The 21,128-nt window shown below is 37.2% G+C and overlaps 1 protein-coding gene across 15 annotated transcripts in view; it reads right to left on the reverse strand.

The window, feature by feature from the left end:
* EYA4 (EYA transcriptional coactivator and phosphatase 4) overlaps positions 1-21,128 on the reverse strand; it is a 143,282-nt gene that overhangs the window by 34,816 nt on the left and 87,338 nt on the right. For 7 of the 15 annotated variants that reach the window (XM_085055910.1, XM_085055908.1, XM_085055909.1 and 4 more), the window contains exons 4-7: positions 14,016-14,140; positions 12,837-12,905; positions 7,730-7,822; positions 1,886-1,952 (exon numbers count right to left, since the gene is read on the reverse strand). In XM_085055910.1, the coding sequence (XP_084912036.1) occupies positions 1,886-1,952; positions 7,730-7,822; positions 12,837-12,905; positions 14,016-14,140 (354 nt within the window). Of the gene's footprint in view, positions 1-1,885; positions 1,953-7,729; positions 7,823-12,836; positions 12,908-14,015; positions 14,141-21,128 lie in introns of those variants that run through there. The other 8 variants (XM_085055917.1, XM_085055914.1, XM_085055916.1 and 5 more) reach the window with 5 other exon arrangements.

Consider the following 21,128-nt stretch of genomic DNA (forward strand, 5'->3'; position numbering starts at 1 on the left):
TACTTTGTATGTTGATTCAAGCAATAAAGTAAAGAAAAAGGTTTAAAGATATCCAAAAGCAGTTCATTATTCTGCCAACTGCTCCTCTTCTGGGATTTATTCCATCCCCCACTGAAATAAGCTGAAAAACACTCCGTCCCATATTCCCCAAGGCACAGTGAATATTTTATGCTGTCCCATCACTACAATTTAATTCTTAAGCTACTGTGTCCACTTTTATGTGGGCTGTGCCACTGCTGCATGTCTTTATACAGATTTAACCTCTTTTATCTGAGATCAGAATGCTTCAATAAGAAATGCCCCTGTGCTTTTTTAATCCAGCAGAGGGAAACTTGGACTAGAAGACTGAAGGAAACGCAGAGGCGAATGCTGAAGCTAGTACAGTATGTCATCTGTGTAGGTTCTGCTTCAACAGACATCTAGCCTCTAGCTTCAATGGGAGATGGACCCTACCCATAGAGAGCAGCACAAAAAATACTGACAGCAGGACTTTGGTAACCAGATGGGCTTTAAATGTTCGGAAAATACAGGCTAGGGAGACAGAATGGAAATAAAAATGGTCTTTTATTTATGAATACTGAGGTTTTATAGAGAGATTGAATAAAACCTAGTTTAAAATTTTTGCCCTCCGGAGTTGCAAAAATATACAGAGAAACATTTTTCTTGGATTGTTTTGTAAGTCAAATAAGACTTTATGGACCAAAAGTTGAATAAACACACTCTGCAGAATTACGCTAACTGAAATCTGGCCATTAAAAGCCATGACTAAATTTCAGATTCTAATTTTTAATTTTTTTTTTCTTTCTAATTATTTCAGTACAGTTGGCAGCATTTACTATCAGAAAAGGATTACTCATTAATTTAGATGCCAAAAAATTGTAACAGTAGATTAGAAATTCTATTAAACCTTGTAATGTATTTGGCCAAAAGTATCTAATAGAGTTTGCCAAAACCTGTTTCAAGTGGAATGAGGGCTCTTAGTTCAGGCATCTACTTTCTGTATTAATAAATTTTAGCTACCATCATACAAATGCAAATTTGTTAAAAAAACTTGGAAGAGCCTAATGGGCCCTTGAATCTTTAGATTCAATGTTTTCTCTGTATCACAGTCATAACAATAGCTGTATCAAATACATGGAAACAGAGGGTATACTGGAATCAAGAATCTTTGTGCACAACACTGATCACAGGACAAGCAAACTAATAGACTGCCAACTGCAGCAGTTTCATACAACATTTTTGGTGTTTTTTTCTAAAGTTCCCACTCCTGGATTTGTGTGATTGCCCAAGAGTCAGTTTTCCTCACAAAAAAAAAAAAAAAAGCATGAAGTCATTTTCTATTCCTAACAACACCCATTGGCTTAAAAATAATAAGATTAAAAGCTAATCCAATTTATTTGATTTTTAAATCTTATGATATCGGAGAGGGACAAGGAAAGGGTGGTTCATGATTGTGGAATGCTTGGAAGTGTTTGGCAATGCTGGCTGTGGAAGGGTCAGGGACAGGGTTACCCCCCAATATGCAACTTGCACATGCAATTGTGATTTCTATATATAAACTGACTTCTTCAAAATATATCTGTATATACTGCCAGCATATACATATGCTGATGTCTGAGAACGCAATAGTCTGATTTTTTCCCTTCTGTTTTGTTCTGATATTCAAGGATACTTCTTGTGCAGCAATACTGCACAAAGTAGGATCTTGCTCTGCAGACAGATGAGGAAAAAAAAAGTTGGAGAGGGAGCCAGTACTGGAGCCAGTACCATGGCTTAAGAATTTTCCTTTTTCTCTGTTTCTCCTGCTGAACACTTGTTTGCAACAAACCACAAAACTGCCCAGAGCCAAGGTCTATAAAAGACTAGAAGAGGTGCAGACACTAACTTGGAGGGATATATCTGTGGAGAGTACTGGTGCGCTGATCTGGGACTGTAGCCACTACTTGTTATTACTGCAAAACAGAAAACAAGAGTAGAGCAGTTAGAAACACCAGGAGACCTACACAGCCAAACAGTGTGAACAGCAACATTAACAGAGAAGCCTATTGAAATGGACAGCTTTTCAAGGAAGCAGATGACACCTGAGCTGCAACATCTTAATACAAAAATTAAAAACTCCCAAATCATTAATTGTTGTGCAGAACTCTTTAGTTAACATGGGTGTGTCATGCTGTCTCAACTTGACTAACATGCTTCTGAATACACTGCAAAACCATGTATTTCATGCATCATCTGTGATCCACACACCATAGATCTTTCAAATTTGCAAGTTGTATTAAAAGGGGTAGTTAAAAAGAATCTTGTGATTTAACATATGGTATTTCAAGGGATTGAAATAATGTACACATACCTTTATAGTCTCACATTAACAAGTTAAATTTTAATACTGGATAGGAAAAGCATGTTTTGTACAGTTGGGGCTAATTTTGGTCAGCTTAGGTGATGGAAGATACTGGATTGAGCACTAGAAAGCAACTACCATTCTTTATAAACAGGCCAATTTGAATATATCCCCTAACAACAGTGTTTTTATTTTTAAGTATGCATAAACAGTCCTATTCAGTAGCCATCCAAATTGTGTGTATCTATACTATTCACGGCTGCATTCTTCCAAGAAAGCTAACAGAACAATAGTCATAACCCATTAAAATTTCATCCAGAAGCAGTGCTCACACTGGATTAATTCCAAGTGTTTGGAAGTTTCCCTTTCCTTTAGCCATCTGTCTTGACTAAGACAGATGTATTCCAAATATATGTACTCTAAAGTGTTGAACCAATCCCTTCAGAGCAAATCCATACTGGGCAAACATACAGAGTGTCTTTATTAGGCCATCTGCTGTTCATTCACTTTTCAAAAGATTAAAGTAGTACACAATGAAGCACTGGAATTTCTTTAGTCTAATCAATCATAGTTGTACTTCAAAGTGTGCCCTCTTCCTGAGTTATTCGTAATGGTAGTAGAAATGAACATTCAGAATTTTATAAGTGACAAATAGGTTTAGGTTCCTAACTATTTTATGAAACATGATATATTTCTACATCCAGCCCTAATTAACGTCTCTCAGATCTATTGCTTTGAACATATGCAGAACTTCATATTTTTAAAGCTAGTTTAAATGCATTTAGAATGTGTAGGACTTAAAAGGAAAATACAGTAGAAGAAGAACAATTAACTTCTTTTAAAAATGTGCAGTTAAGTATGGCTTGAAAGTAAAGAAGAATTGGATAATAACATTTAAAACATGTGCCATTAGATTTCATAAAAGAGTTTCGGTTTGAAAAGATATTAAGGGTTTACCTGTGATGGAAATCTGCTAAATTTCATTTTGTGTGGATATTTTTTGGAGGGCTTTTTTGAGAATGCCTTTCTGTGGTTTAAGCTCAACCCACGGAGCAATCTGCTACATGTGCAGGCAGCTATTCCCAGAGTCAGACAAACCTATAGCTGTACCTATCAACACAAATAGTCCATAGAACTCTAAAGAATGCTCTTGGTTATTTAAGGCTCAATGAGTAATTAGTCTTCCCTGTTGTAGCTCTGTGACCTTTCTAAAGACAAGCAATAGCAGCAGAGTGACCTTGGTAGTTCTCAGGGCAAGGAACTTTTGTGATCTATTATCGGCTTATCGGATCATTTTTGCCATAGTGCTTCACTTTGTCTGATCATTTTCTGGAAGAGAGCTCACTCAATTAAACAATTTGCATAAAGCACATTTACCAGGCCACCCCACCTTCTGTAAATTACAAAAAAAAATTACTATTCATTTACATGACTTGAGCTACCAAAACCCAATATTTTTCAGCAAAAACTGGCCTGCCTGCTTTTTTATTCTTTCAGCATATACCTTATTTTTAAAATTCAGACATAAAAAGAAAATACTTTTGGAATGTGTCTGGTTTTAAATTTCCTTGTCTTTTTCTCCCAATTTTCCCTGATGATACTACCAGTTATAAGGAAGAAAAAGAGGCAAGACTAAAAAAATCTGTTCTTTTCACTATTTCTCTGCAGCTTGTCCCTGCAATTTTTGCATGACATTTTAGACTGTGAGATGTTTGAGAAACACAGGGTGTAAGGCCCACCACAGTAGAACATTATGACTGAGTGGAGCCTGTGGACTACACCTGTATCCCATAGATAAAACTGCTAATTCTAAGGGTTATCAAACTTTAACAGCTTTGGTTGCTGGATAGCCTCCTAACTTTTCCCTTCTCTGAGGACTGTTGGCAGAGGACGAGATGGGAATGCAGGTTGTTGAGGGTTTTGTGACTGTGGCACTTTAAATAGCCATTTACATAAATGGGGCTAAATGCTCTTTCGTATTGCTTATATTAAAAAAAAATCAAAAATGTTAATTCTCTGTAAAACTCAAATATTCCTAAGACCTCACTATTTGAATTTACCACAGGAATGCCTTTCAGGGCAGGCATAAGACACTTGATCTCTCCAGTTAATGTGAGAGGGGACAAGTGACAGCCAGCTCTTACCAGTTACACTCTCAGCTCAACTGGCCAAGGTGGTTGTGGAGGATTTAAATTAAAAATTTTTAATTTAAATTTAAGTGTTTTAATAGCATGTGTTGGATTTGGTATACTAATATGGACTGGAGTTTTGCATTTTTTTGTTACACATCTGGAAAATTCTGTCCAAAAAGGTTAGGTTAAAAGGACCTTATTTAAATAACATCACAATCTCTATGCACAAGGAAACTGAATGTAGGTTAAAAAGCAGTGACATTCCCTGACTTCACCTTTATAGCCTTCAGAAATTTTTTTCTATATCTATAAATTGTATTCTATACCCTGTGGTTAACAAATACCAAGTAAAAATTACCAGAACACCAAATATCTCTCTCTTCATTAAAATGATAAAACAGTTCTCAAATTAATCCACTATTGTAAGCAATACAGTATTACACTATTGTACGCAATACACAATATTACAGTACAGCAGCTGCAACAAATTCACAGTGCATGAAAACCTCAGTTCAGGGCTGTGCACCTCTCCCAGCCCTGTGAATGCCCACCCCAGTGGGAGTGTGCTGGAGAATCACAGAGCTGCAAACTGAGCACACTGATACTAATTACCAACTGTTCTGCTTTGAAGAAAAAGGTGGAGGAAGGGGGGGAACAAAGTGACTCCTCACCTGGCTAACCCAGGCCAGGAGGCACAGGTTCCCCCAGGGGCAGCTCTGCAGCACAGCAGAACCAGAGACCTGAGCATGAGCTGCAGCACATGGGCTGCAGCCCTGAACAGGACCTTGCCCAGCCCCAATGGCCAGGGCAAGGCCACTAGGGGAACTGCCACTCTAAATTCAAGGGATCTATGTGCTTTATCTTTTCAGCTTTTCAATCAACAGTTCACAGAATCAGCTTCCTGTGAAGTCCAATCTGTCTCTCCTGTCCTATACCTCACACAATCTGTTTGACCATCACTTACAGCTGGTCATTAGGGACACAGATGACTACTTTACACCCCACAGGGCTTGTTCAGCCTTTTGCTCAGTTCCAGGACAAGTCATGTGTTTTGACTACTGTTGGAGCACGGAAATTGATTTTAATGGACAGTATTTGAAGGAGAGAATTTCTGCATGGCAGACTCTCAAATGGGTCTCAGCACCAGGAGTTCTCTTTCCACCCATATCTCACTTCACAAAATATTTAGTAACACACCTAAATCCTTCCCTACTCAACAAAGGACACTTGAGTGCTTCTGACCTAATGCTTGTACATGACACAGTAGGTAACAGTGGCTTATGTGTCGAGGCATCCTCACAAAGTGAGACCTGCAGGGAAGTGCTGGCATCATCATTTTGTCATAGCTGGGAGTAACACAAATGTACCTAATTTTCTGGAAAAAACAAACTGTTCAGTCTTTGGCTTTGTTTTGCATTTTTTCAATTGCAGATGGCCCATTTGGAATGACATCTGTCTACTAACTCAGCATTTACTATCTTTGACAACCCACTAAACTTCCCAACTAACCACTTAGGTTACAAACTCAGAGAAATCCTGGTTTTGCTGAGTTTTTACTGCTCTTTAGCACTTCTCCCACAAAACTAGAGTTAACCAAATTGTCTGATTTGGGAGTACCAGTAAAAGGCAAGCATAAAAGTAATGTATTCAATCTTAATGCAAGGCTGAGTGCGTTATCAGGGCAGCTCTGTGTCTTGCTCTGATGATGAAGGCTGCACGTCACCCAGGCAGGCAGACTATTGATTTCCCACTGTGAATGACTGTACTCATTTAATGCTTGAGTTTGTGCACTAAACTGAGAATCAGGTTTGTATTTCTTTTGAGTATGCAGGTGGCTAACAGGCAAAGAAGGATTATGCAAGGCTCAAATTCCGGATTTTTTTTCAAATACCCTAAGTGTAGAGATCTCAAGTCTTCTTTTGAAGTCAGTGGAAGCTGACGGGTGAGCCAGCATCTGGGGAAATCAAGCTTTTACTTAGTTATCTAAACCTGAAGGCTGCAATTTTTGGCACTCCAATGTTGCCATAGCTATAGAATACAACTCAGCTGCCTTAAGTTTATGGCAAAAGCTGATAAAATTTTACCAACGATGAAAAAATCATATATAGGGCTGGACATTTTATAACCTGTAATCCTGACTAGTAAAATATTACAATTGATTAACAACAGAGTGAAAAAGAAAAGCTAAATTTTAGCCCAGTCTATTTATTTTTTAATGGAACTTTTTAGACTATAAATTGATGGGGTTCCTTTCAGTATAATTATAATTAAGACAATGTTTTCATTCTGTCTAATCAGAAATAATAAACACTTGATTTAAATCTCACAAAATACCTTTTCTTCAGGCATTAAATTAGTTATAAATACTTTTCTGAATAATCAACTTCCGGGCTTAATTGACGGTTAAAAGACCATTCCAAAAACATACCCTTGATTTTAAAAAAAAAATTAATTACACAGAAACATTGTGATTTCCAAAGTATTTTAAATAGGAATTGACTACCTAAGTCTACCAAAATAATAGTAGCATCAGTGTGGAGTGGTGATTGGTGGCTTTGGTGAAATTTCAGTCAGGCCATTACTGAACTGCTATTTCCAGATGCAAAACTTATTCTCCCTCCTCTTCCTGTTAATATTATTATTAGCAGGATTCAACTTAATGATTAGAAGGCAGATTTGCTGTACTTTTCCACAGATCATCACATTTTAATAATTTATAGGGATCTAATTAATCCACTGTTTGTTTGGATTTTTTAAGAAGAAATTGAAGCCTATGATTATTTAAATGATTGTTTTCTTGGAAAGAAAGTAGCTCATCGCAATGGAAAGAAAGTAACATGGCAATCTGGTCAGTGTTTGAACTAACATACTTCTAATAGGAGTAAAAGGATTAGCACTGAGATACAATCCTTAAAATTTGAAACTTTACAAATTAGCATCACTATTACAAATACAAACCCCTTTTTTTTTTTCTAATATCGTACAATACTAACCCAGAGGAAAAAAAAATCTACAGTACTATAACAGTTTTGAGACTTTTGCATACAGCATCATTAAAGGCTTAGGCATCATTAAAGCTTCTTTAAGTCACACCTCATGTAAATTGCAGAGTTGCATTTACTAAAATGAAAAAGCAATTATTATTTCTATTTTATTGTAGCTTTGTAAAGACTGCTTCCATGCAAATGTTCATTAGGGAAGGTTATTAAATGCTGCATTAATGTGCATCTAACAAAACATCATCTTATAGCTTTACCTGACCCAGTAAAAGTGTCAAGTGATCCATCTCCAGTTGTTGTTGCCGTTTCACTGTTGTTCATGGGTTCTGTTTTGACTGCAAGAAGAGACACTACATAGAAGAATAAGTAGACATGAGATTTTACTTCTAGATTTGTTCTGGAGCCCTCATGCCAGCCTCACTAGTGGTAGTCCAGCTAGAACAAGCACACGTGCAACAGCTTCAACCTTCACCCTAGCACCACCCCGAGACAATCCACAGGAGCTCTGACTGCAATGTCCATGCATCCTCACAGCTCTTTATCTGTGCATTTATCTAGCTATTGGTTTTAGCAACTGGATTACCTTCTGGGGAGATTTCAACCTAAATCTAATGGATTCTAACAACTCCCTATGAGTAGCACAGATGATGGAAACATTAGCTGTCAAGGGATGTAGCACATAATAATAGTTTTGCCTGACAAGTAAAACAATTATAACATGGTTTCATGCTCATACAGAAGCAAATTACTTTCACAGTGCCAGCATGTTGCCTTTCCCTTTCCCCTTTTACAGAGTCTGTTGGGGCCTTTTTGAGCTAGGTTGGCAGAAAGCAATTTTCCATAAATGAAGAGAGAAATTTGAAAGAGTAAAAAAAGCCAGAGAACTAAAGTAGGACAAGAATGATAACCACAAGTCAGCTTCTTACTCAGAGGTTACCAAACATTTTGGTCTACTCCAAACTCATATTACTTCTTAGGGATCATCATGCAATCTTACCATCCAAGCTGTAACTTAAAGCACCAAAAGCACCACAGAGGAAGTATAGATTTTATAGTTTAATATGTTACCTGCACAGAACATTTGGCATGGACATTTGTAATGGAGTTTGGGAACCAATTCCAATTGATGTGGTAAAAAACAGCAACAGAGAATACACTGCAGCTTCTATTAGCTATCTGACTAGCAAATGTGGAAGCCTCAAAATATTAACACAATTTCTTCATGAAGGTCAGTTAGGGTTGGGCTGGGGCATTCCTCATATGCTTATTGGATATAACAGGAGGGGTTGGTGCCCAGGGCCACGGAGTGAAAAGGCAATGAGGACCTGCACAAGCAACTACCACAGTTGTATGCTAGGTATCCAACTTCCAGGGGTACAGCCTAGGATTTGTGAAGAAGCCTTTGCTGTGACAGCCAGGCTGGCAGAGCCCCCCCAGCAGGTCTAACATTTGCCAAGGAAAGGCGTTCTCTGCCAGCTGGTTACCTGATGCCTCTGAGGGGCATCAGCTAAGCTGACCAAAGCTCTCATCTGTCAACATTGCTGCATCCACGTTTGACTTCACTGGCAACAGTATGGGAAAGGGGGGAATTTCATGCTCTGAGCTGGCAATGTATTTAAAAACTGTGGCTCAGATTCAAGTCACCTAAATCAAGTGTATAAAAGGTGCCTACTAATCTCCCTTTATGTTTAGCTGAGACAGAGAGGTACTTCCAGAGGCTGATTCAGTCCAAATACTGCCTGAGCTGCCCTCAAGTTCACTGTTCCTCCTACAGTCTGCAGAGGAAAAGGTAGTGGGTGAGCTGAATAAAATAAATGTTTCCTCATGGGAAAAATGTCCAGAACAACACCTACAGACCCAACCTGCTATTTGTCCCTGTGTCTGGGAGCACAGTGAGCTGTTCATTGGGAATTGCACAGTTACCATGTGATTTACTTCTCCTACAGAATCACATCCCATTTCCAGTCACACTGCCTAATGGATCTTACTTCAGGAAGTCACATGGGATGCTGCTGATGTCTACAACTGTACAAGTGACCTGTGCTGAATTCAGAGGGACACCTGTTTAGATCAAGCAGGAGAAATTGGGATGCATTTCCCTCTGTGACTGGTAGAGTGCCCTGCAGCATTACAGGTGCACCAGTGCCACTCAAACCAAGTACTACCTTCGTTAAGTTACACAGTTGTATCTTTCCATTTACTGTCTGAGATCAAAAAAATTTTTGAATGTGTGTCTTTTGAATATACACTTCTTTTCATTATTGTTTCTCTTTCATAAAACTATCATACCCAAATAGTCTCCCTGCAAGCATCAGGATATTAATTCAATATTGAATCATTAGGGAAGAATTTTAGCCATATCTTTTCAAGCTGCTATGCACTATGCAATCCTTCTCATTTTACTAGCTAGTATCTTTTCATAAAACAAAACCAAAACAAAACCAAACCAAAAAAAAACCAAACCCAAAAACAAACAAACAACAACAACAAAAAAACCTGTGACAAAAATTACCCAAAAGGAACAAAGTAATTCTTGAGTAATCAGTCATTCCCATTTCTATAATTATTTGAGAAGGATGTGATTTTATTTTCATCAGATCAATAAAACACATCAAGAATAAAGCTTAAGGATCATTTGTCACAAAACTACGGCGTCCACTAAACCTCTCAGTCATGTGGAACATATATTGTTGCCTGAACTATGAAAAGTATCTGAATTAATTTATTTGCTAATTATTACATACTGATGCCTCCACTTCTGCAAAGTCTGGGCACCTCCCTACATGAAAAAAAGTACTTTTTAGAAAAAAAGTACTTTTTTTAGTACTTTTAAAAGTACTTTTACTTTTACTTTATTTCTTTCTGTTCAAAAAGGTATTTCATTGTTGTCCATAGTAAGCTACAAATGTTCAGTATTGCATGCAGGAAGACAGCATGTGCTTAACATTACATTTAACAAAATTTTCAGTCATGAATTGAAATGTTTACTTTAGAATTGTGTCTAGTTCTGGTTAATGCCAGCTGCAGTTCACTGCCATCAGCACCAACAGACACCATCTTTTTTCTTTCCCTGTCAAGCAAAGAATCTAAAACAAAAGAAACTCTCTCCTGTACTTAACTTGAGGAAAAACATTATATTGGCACTGAGTTTTGTTGAAAAATGCTTATAGAAAGTATTTTTATATGTGCTTGATTTTAAACAGTTCTACTTTGTTGCATTCAGATTTTATGACAGTATGGAAATCATCAAGGTCCTTCCTCAGTGTAGCTAGAGATTTTGACTATTACCTGTTTTTCTTTATGTTGTATGTCATTAAATGAAGATGGGAAAAAGCACAAAGCAAACTTAGAAAAACAAAAAAATTCTAACATCAGTTTCAGAGTTTTTTTTTTTTTTTTAACAAATTGGAAGAGTGAAAATAGAATGAAAAGCAATGTCTAACTGGAAATACATTTGAGTGCTGCTAGCAGTGAAGGCTGCATGTTTTCTGCTTTCAGCCGGGGTAGAGCAAGCAGCTTTGTGGTGCTCAGTTGCCAGCTGGGCTAAGACCATGAAAACACAGTAAGAGAGCAGAGCTACCAACACCATCAAGTGCTGGGGCATATGATGTACAGGGAAACACAAGAAGCTGGGCTTTTCCTCTCCTAGGAAGTGGAGGCTGAGGAAAGAGCTAATTGCTGCCTGCAGCTATCTAATGGGAAGGTGCAAAGATGACAAAGAACAAAGGCACACTGGTCTCCAAAGGCGCCCTGGGAAGCAACAGGTGGGAACAGATACAAGCGGCACTAAGGGAAAAATCCAATTAGATGTAGGAGGAAAATTCACTGCTGCCTTGAGTGACATGATCTAACAGCAAAGTTGGCTCTGCTCTGAGCAGTGCTTGGTCCAAATGACCTCCAGGGATCTCATCCAAACTTCAATGTTTTAAGGCTAATTCAGAATGCAGCTCACAACAAGCAACAGCTTCTACAATATACCTTCTTTACCTAATGAGAGGACTTAGCAGATCAAAATGACTGCTACTCTGCTGACCTCTTTTTTTTTTTCCTCTAAAGCATCCCTCTATGTTAAGGACTGAAAATGAATGTAGAGTTTCAGGGGCAACAGGTGCTAGTACTATGCATGAAAGAGGACAAGCAAGTGTAACAGATGTTATAGCAAACAAATCTGATTAAAAGCTCACGTAAAATAATATACCACACAGCTTTGTCATAGGAATGATTTTCCTCTTTCTTTTAGCAAGCCTTAAGAGTTTTCCTGGGAATGCACTCAACTAGAAGCACAATTCTAAAAATTCTACTGCCTATGGAAAATCAGATTTAACACAAGTTACACACTGTATGTCCTCACTACTAATAATTAGTACCTAAGTTGTTACCTTCCACATTTACCTGAACATGCCTAACAGTTAAATGAGATGACAGACTAAATTTGCTCAGTGCTCCCTTAAATTCTTGGATTGAGCAGGAACATTGACATGGAATGAGTTATTCTAGTGCGAATGATCTTTTGTGCTCAAGTGAACTTGCTTTTTGTTGGTAAATTTTCTTTACATATATGTTTTACAAATAGGAAGCTAATTCTGAGGGATTTTTTAAAAAGGCAAGTTTTTGAAATCTTCCTAACTTTAGTCCAAACCTGCACAACTTAAGTACCTTCATAATGACTTGTAGAGAAACATGGTGATGGATGTTTACACCTATGATTAATCCCATATGCACTGCAATGATGTCACATACAGAATTATTATTAATTATTACAACTTATGACGATTAATAATATATGTCTGGAAACTCATAAATGAAAACAACAGCTTGGAAAATTTGGCCAAATGTTTGTAAAGTGGCAAGTTACATGTGGCAGCACATTAGACATAAGATTTGATTAATAATGACAGTCATTCTAGGAGCAGTAACAGTACTGTCAACCTTGACTTGTGCTCAGGTAATTGTGCCTTGCTTAAAAACAAAAGAAAAGCAAATGGGCATTCTGTGAAAATTCCATTGGTCTGATTTCCACCAATGCTGACTACTGGCAATTCCCAGCAATGCTGAACACCATGAGACAATCCCAGTCACTCAGAGCATGTAGACAGCTAAGCTAATTATAAGCGGGTTAAATTCCCCTTGCTCATCAAATTGCAAAAGCATTGTAAGATAACTACTTGATACAACTTCCTAACCGTTTTCTGGCTATGGGAAAGGCTTTTGAGAAAGGGCAGAAGAAAAAGGCTCAGGGATAGGGGGGAACCCCACAACAAGGTTCAGACTGCATAACAAAAGACCAGAGCAAAGGCAGAGATGTCACACAGCAGTCATGGAGACACACCACACACACATGCACTGTACCAGGGTCTGTCATACTTGTTGCAGAGGAGGGAGTACTGCAGCTCAGCAACCAGTCTGCAGTATTTAACACAGTCATGTTGTCTCCTGAGAACAGGAATGGTACAACAGTTCATTCTCCCAATGTCTGTTCAATGTAAACGAATAGTCTTCAAGGCAAATCAGTGTTTTGGCACTTTAAGTCAAGTCTTTTAACAGAACTGCATTGTTTTTATGGGTATTATTTTAACTAGTTTATTTATGTACATTGTATAATATAGAGGCGCATAGTAACTAGTGCTCTTTAATAGCATGCTTGAAGTTTTCTCTTTATGTTGGTGTAAGGATTCTACTTAAAAATATGGTTCAGCCCTTCTTTGCAGAGCTCAGTTACCCTCACAGACACATCCACTTTTATTGACATTGACAGACTTTTATTTAAATAGGGTAAGTGAATAAAATGCTCTACCTTGTCGCCAGAATGAACAAACAAACAAAAATTTTCTTAGTGCCAACTGTTAAAATAGAAAGCAATGTATAACCTCTGAAAAAGAAACTCTAGTTTGACTCATATCCATGGTGTCACTCTCATGGATGGCACTTTAGAATGTGGCACCCTGCCTCCCACTGCTATAGAAGAAGTGATCATCTGAAAGCATTGGAATCTCTGTGTTGCAGCTGCATGGCAGTGCTGATCCTACAGTATCACCTACAGCAATAATGACCAGCTACTCTAATAATCTCTTTATTACAAACTTTCATTACTTCCTAAGGAATGGAATTCATCAGCAAAATAAAAGTTACAGAAGTCTAATTTTGATGCACTTCCCTTGAGAGTGATTTAAATTAACCTAAATGCATGTAGCATAGGGTATAGAGTAAATTGTTACACATCAAGGAAATATGACACAGAAAATGCAGTTTATTTCATAAGTTACCAAAAGGTATAAGAAAACATTTAACTCTGTGTTCAAATCAACCACTCAAAGATTTTCCTTAAACTTTGCACTTTATCTCAGTTCTGCCTCTTACTTCAGTTGGTGCAAATCAAAGAATTGATGTTTGAATTAGAAATTTACACTTTTATGACTGTCAATTGTTTATAATTCTTGCTGGATTTATCCATGGGTATATGGTAATTCTTGAAATTATGGTAAAAATGCATATGACTAAAAACTAGCCAAAACTTTCTATGTGCCAGTTTTGTTTTATACTTACCTCCTGTTCCATTTGTTGTGACTGATGTGCTACTGAGATTAGATTTATCCAGTTTGGAACTACCTGGTGCATCACTACTTCCAACAAGATTATGAGGACTGGCTAGATCCTGCATTTCCATAGACCTGTTAAAAACCAAGATGACAGTATTAATGTGTTGATACTATCTAAAATAATCTGCTTCTTCTATAATAACTTTTCTTTTTTGTATGGAGAATTTGCATTGCACCCAGATTAACAAATCAATACAGGTTCCTTTGACATCTTTGCTTTTATCTAAACCTGGGAAAGTAGGTAACAGTAACAATAATTTTTCCTTTAGGTATTGTGAAGTGACACAAGCGTATGAAACTGCCACTGACACATGCCACAGAATTTGTGCATGAGGTAGTGCACATATATGGATGGACAGATGGAGAGAGAAATAAATCATTTCAGGTATATGGGTATTTCTTAGAAGAAAATAGAGAAATTAGGTGAAAAGTCAGCCATTACACAGAAAGCTGAAACAGGAACTTATGCCTCTCATTATCTGTATTCCAACCAGCAGCAGTCACTGCATCTACACTAAATTACAGGAACAGACCATACAAGTGAATGAACAGAACTTTCATGTACATCTGGAAAATTCTTCAAGCCTACAAATGTGTATATTCTTCTTGGATCACTTGATATTTGTTTTCTTCTGTGTAATTTCTGGGAAGTTTGCAAAATTTCAAGTGATTTAGACTGCAATGAGTTCCAGCATCACAGTTACACTGGGGGCTTGTAGATGGCTTTCATGCAGTCACAGCAGATCTGCCTTTCTCAGACAAAGACAGAGCAGACAAGGAACATTTCTTGTTAGACTGGTAATTGCAATCCAATTTGCAGTGTGTGCTCGCCTATTCCTTGCTTCATTTATATATTAATTACACAGATTTTTTTCCCCCCAGAGAAACAATTTTGCTATATATAAGCAAAGTTGCCAGCCCATCTGTAACAGGAGAATGATTTACCATATGTATGCTCCAAGAGCCAACAGAAAGATTGTCTTACAGAGCTGTAAAAGCCAAGTTACATTGTGGAAGGCTGAGATAGTGAGGAAAGAGATGAACAGTTGGGATAGTTCAGTGAGAACAACAACTCCCAGATATTGGTATTCTGACCAGGACAATCAATGGCAAATAGTTAAGGTGACACCCAACATCTAAAGTATTTATTTCAACTTTCACTTTGAAACTATCTTCTGTGCTCCACACATCCTCCTCTTGGAAAAACAAACAAAACCCCACTACCTTTCCACCAAATATGGGTCTGCTGTCTGAATCTATTTTTTTCTCTCCTCCAGAAAATGAAATTATCTGGCATTTCATGCTCCTAATTCTGCTGATCACCTGAATGCTTTACTCCCTCACATTACTATGATTTAACCCAAGACAGAGATTCAGAGCTTTTATGTCTTGAATATGTTTGAGAAAATGTAGGCAATACCACATTTCAACTGGGAAAATGAATGAGGGCCTTACCTGAAGGCACATCAAGCAAAGAATCACATTTACTCAATTATATGCCTAAGTCAACCATGAGACACACTGCTAAGCCATTGGCAGCACAGCCTCCCCAGGAGCACCCCACATCAGCAGGAAAGAATTGGTACTGCTGGAGGCCATGCATCAGGAGATAAGAATTTTACAGCCATATTCAATGAAATGCAAAGGCATAAACTGCGACTTGAATTGTGTTGAACCAAATTTCTTCATGTAATTTTATATCCATTTCTACACATCTGTCAGCAGTGCATTATACTTATTGTCTACTGGAAATGTGATCAGGGTAAGATGAAATAAAATCAACTCAAGTTGTTTACCAGTCTGCCAGGTTTTGTTTAGCAGTTTCTGTACAAGGATAGCAGCTAAAGGTTAAAAAAAGTCTATGAGTTTCCATCGTGTATGTATTTAAGGGAGCAGAAGAATGCTACACAAAATAAACAATACATGTTCCATTGCATATACAGTGTAATGCTCCCCACGTGTTCACTTGCCAGTTTTAAATATCGTGATTTCCTGTTGAAGTATGATCAGCACACAGATACCTAATGGGCAGTTCCAGCTTAGAAAGTTCACACGTTGTTTTTTTTCTCTTGTTTAGCATGAAAATTAAAGTAATTTCTTTTCAGACAGGCATATATCATTGCCACAGCTGCAAGTACTTCAGCAGCATTTCATAAGCAAAATCACTGGTTCATCTACCCAGTGTTTTTAAGAAATATCCATCTTAAGCACTTTTCACAGTCAAATGAATAAGGTTTTCTTAATCAAATCAGATTTTCTTAATCAGAAAACTAGGTCTACTAATTTGTTTTCTTGGCAATGAATATAAACAATCACATTTTTTAAAAGGAATACTTTTTGTTCCAAACCAGCATGGAACCTTCTGTGCAGAAAAGTATTTTTATTGCCCTAATTTGTTTTCTATAACAAATAGCATCCCAGTCCACAGACATGGGAAGTTAATTAACTATAATTATTTTAAAAGTAGTGCATTCACTAAGAGACATTTTCTCTGCATGAGCAAAAGACATGTTGCACTTACTGGTAGTCTATTGAGAATAAAAAGGATATCCAAACCAATAAAATTTTCCCAAAACCATGTGTATACACCATATTATCCTGGGTGCTCCATCCTGTGTGAACAAGTACAGGGATTAGTTGACTATATCCCAATGTGATTTATTTACAGAAGTGCACGTTACCTTCTGTGTAACATGTATCATTCAATTCACTTTTCTGGACACATTTAGCTTACCTTTAGCCTAAAAATTTCTCAGGAAGATGTAACAGACTTACTCAAACCTTATCTTTCAGTGAATGGAGGATTCAGGAAAAATGCTTAGTAAAATGGATGAAATAATTCCAACATCTTGAATTCATTTTGTCAAACTAAATGTTTATCAGAGCCCTGCTTTCACTGACTTAATCAGAAGCAGGTTCAGGTTCAGTATGTGCTTTCTGGCACTAAAAAAAAAAAAGTTTGAAAGAGATCTCTGAAGGAGTAATTAATACTTCTAAGTTTATCCAGCTATTTATTAAAGACTGCTTTCTAGTAAATGCAGTGTGCTTCAATTTAGATGGAATAATGTTTACTGTTAAAGGTGCTTAAAAACTACACCATACAACTTTATTTTATATATTTTGTTTCTCTGCCAGGCATGTAACTGTTTGAGCTTTACTTTTCCACCTCCTGCAATGTCTCAGAGACTGGTTTTTAGAATAATTAAGTAAAATCCTACATTGTTTAAAAAGATAAATTTTGACAGGAAATGTATGGCTTAGTAAGAAGACGTTTTAATTATTTCTTGACTGTTTGAAGAGGGTTTGCATTACTCCCAACTTCTCAACAAAAATCTGAAACCTGGCAAGACGGATTTTTTGTCTTTTATTCTGCTCTGGCTATGCTCAAAAGCTTTGAAAGTTGGTATTTGCACATGCTTAGTGGATCATTTCAGAGGTTTACTGGAAAAGTCTCTAAAACATCCCATTTCACAGGACAGTGTCCCAGATCTCAATGGGCTTTAACTCCAACCTGTGGGCAACCCTCCCCAACTGAAGAAGGTTTGAATCAAAAATATGTCTGTGTGGGAATTCTGGGCCTTCCCCATTAGAGCATATTTTGTTCCCTGGCTTGAAGTTCCATCTTTCCAAGGGTTAGCCTGTGTCCCGAAGTGGATTAAGGAACAGCATCCAAAGAGACAAATTCCACCCACTTCTGTCCCATCTTTTCAAGAGTGGATGAACTGAACCTGTGCCACACCCCAGATCACCAGAGTGCACAGCCCAGCACCATAACCCAACCTTGCACAGGACTAATTATGATTGCCCCATTGGACAGCTGTGTCTCTGTATTTCTGTATAGCTTCTACTTGTGTTGTTTTAAAGGTAAAAAGCTCAACTCTTGCTTCTACGGCGGTGTTTTTAAAATTCGTTTTTTCCCCCCTTCATTATGATCACATATCCATTTGTGCACTACTTTTCTTCAGCAGAGATAAAACTAATTTTCAGACAATCTGGGTTGTTATAATTCTGTTATTCATCTGCATTTCCAATTTAACTATTATGAAGGTGGACTAAGTGCTGAGTCCTTCCAGTTTGTAACCCCATGGATTATTTATTAATTCTACAAGTAGAACATATTTACATAATCTTCCTGAAAAAGATGATATTTTAAAGTGTCAACTTTTTGCTACATAATCTGCTTTTATTACAGTTCAAACTTTTTAACCAAAAAGACTAAAATTATGAACTAATTTATCAAAGATTTCTGAAAGAATAATTATTCTAACATGAAAACAAAATACTTCAAATCCCAGCATAACCAGAACATTTTATAAATACCGACTCCTCTGTGCAGAATTTGAAGCAAATCCAAATTTTGGAAAACCGAAAGAAGGACTAGATGAGGCTACTTAAAATTGAATAATTTAGTTTAGTTTATAAATGATCATAACAAATTTTTTTCAAGTATTTTAAAGGATTTTTCTTTTTAAAATTCTTTGATAGGAAATTTGCCACATACACGCCTTTAGCAAAAAAGCATACTGTTATTGTTGCTATTCATATTATATATTATATATTATATATTATATATTATATATTAATTATGTATTAATCACTAGGTTAGTTTCCCCCCTGCTTTTCTTTTATCCCTCCTGTTGTAGCCCCAGTTCTTAAACATTCCATACTTTCTCACAGAAACCTGGAATCCTGTCCAATTAAATATCAGCTACCCTGGAGGTTCTGAAATTAAATAAACAGGGAATTACCCTTTATTTAAAATTAACTTTTACTGCAATAGGAAATTTGGGTTACAGAACTGCTCAAGCTCAGCTAAATCTGTTTCCTACTGGTATCAGCTCAGCTCTCAGACCAACTACACCATTTTGAAGAGAAGTGGAGTAATTTCTTTTCCCATTTCCCATGTAAATTTTTTTAGGCAGATCTTTCAGCCATAATCTGAACAGGACTAGTGAGCTCACCTTTCTTTCATATGCAGTCTGAACTAGTTCATACAAGGTTTTACTTTGCCAAAAAAAAAAATCAAAATGGATGCACATAGACAAATGTCATTTGTCCAATAAAATCTACATAAAATCTGCAACAAAGTTTAAAAAAATCAATTTAGATATAGCATAATTATATAAGGTTTCTTCAGAGTGTTTTGGGGTTTTGTTTTTGAGAGGTTTCTTAAACTGTATATTACACATTATATTTATAGTTAGGCCATGTTTACTTGCGCCTACAAGACCTGTATATAATTCAATTTAAAAGAAGTTACATCAACCCTTTCAAAGACTACAGTGGGCCATAAGAAAGAAGATGAAGAGAGAGAGATTCTGGATGATGGACAGAAAATTCCCTATTTCCAAGGAATATACAGTTGTACACTAACACATGTACACTAACACACAGATACATCCAGACTTATTAATAATAAGTCCAGAATAATTCCATGATGCTAAATATACACACAGAGATGTGCCTAAGCATATAAATACAAAACAAAAAAAAATTCCCAACACTTTTCCACAGAAGATCTCTGCTAATTGTGCAACACAACACACAGCCAAAGAACTCTCCTCAAATGAGTAACATTTCCAGTCATTTCACCAACTCCAAAATACAAATTAATATTTTCTTTTTTAAGGTGCTTTTACGCTGTTTATGGCAGCCTTTGTCTTTTTTTTTGTCACTGTGAACGGTAAGGAAGGAAGAGCAAAACCAATTAGATAAATTTTCTCAAGATGACCACTCTTGTTTTCCCCAGCTCGTCAAGCCCACCTATAGATCTTTTTAAGCTTAGTAGATGGACAAAAGAGCAGAATTCTTGCTATTCTAGGCACAATATTGAAAAGCTGCCCCCCCAACACACAAGTTCTGGGACCCTGCCAGAGTTAAAAACAAATAATAGTACTGGACACTAGCAAGACTCCCTTCCCACCCTCCCTGAGGCCTCCTTTCTTAACTTGTAAAGCAATACAGTGCTAAGAAGCAGTAAAATAATGTCATGTTATATTGATAAAACAAGCAAATGCTCCTCAGAGTTTTATTTTAGTATTTTTTTTCTTTTTAGCAATACGGAAAACAAGTGCTAAACTTTTTGCAACCATTTCGGGATAGGAGGTGGATTACAGCTCTATAATTTCTGTTTCTTATGTGTTTGTAAGTACAGCATCAACACTCATATTAAAAAACTAATGGAAAGAGGCAAAAGGAAAGTCACATTGTTATTCCAAAAGTAAAAATACTTCCATCAATCTACAACCAACGTCAGATAAAGGATATCAAAAAGAGGGAACCTTAGTGAAACAAAGAATTAAAACATCAAAGTTTTTCTACTACATTAAGGAATACCATGTAGGTAATAAAAAAAAAAAATATCACAAGGTTCAGCTTTGCAGAACCATAAGTATAAAGTAAGGACTGTTGTAGACTCCCTACGGACTATTCATTGCAAGCTTGAATATAACCATGCAGATTCCCAGCACATGAGTTTAAGCTCACAGGGAAAGGATCCATAGCCAAATATTGCAGTAACTGCACTGGGGAGAGGGTCCTTCTGGTATAAAGCAACAATAATTTGAGGGAAATTCAAAAATGCCTGATATTGTTTAATAGCTTTTTCAGCCTCAAATACAGTGCCTGTCTTACAGAGGATGGGACTCCTTAGGTAATTCTTTGGGGCATGGAGGGGCACAGGCTGTGATTGTATCTCAGTTCCGCTTTCCTGCCTTTTGTCCTTCTCTTGGCTATTCAGGCTCTAATACCAGGCAAAAAAAAACCCCTGCAGACAGTATTACTTTACAGGAGCTCTCTGACAGGCAGACAGTGTCAGTGCCTGGGATGCACTCCATGCAGACAGAGGGCTCAGCTGAGAACGTGGGCGAGCAGGTTTGGTGACAAAGGCCGGCATTGTTGCTTGCCCCCTTACTCCATTCACAGCTAGAGAAAAAGACATTTCTTTTAGCAGCACCGCAGCTTCTTCCCCACCCCCCATTCCCATTTCCCCAGTTAAGCTTTTGCTATCACCTTCCCTTTTCTGACCCTGTGCCACCTTGAGCTTCTCTGTGCTTCCTAA

This window comes from Lichenostomus cassidix, chromosome 3, assembly GCF_008360975.1.
Source record: "Lichenostomus cassidix isolate B80296 chromosome 3, HeHo_3.0, whole genome shotgun sequence".
In the NCBI taxonomy this organism is placed as follows: domain Eukaryota; kingdom Metazoa; phylum Chordata; class Aves; order Passeriformes; family Meliphagidae; genus Lichenostomus; species Lichenostomus cassidix.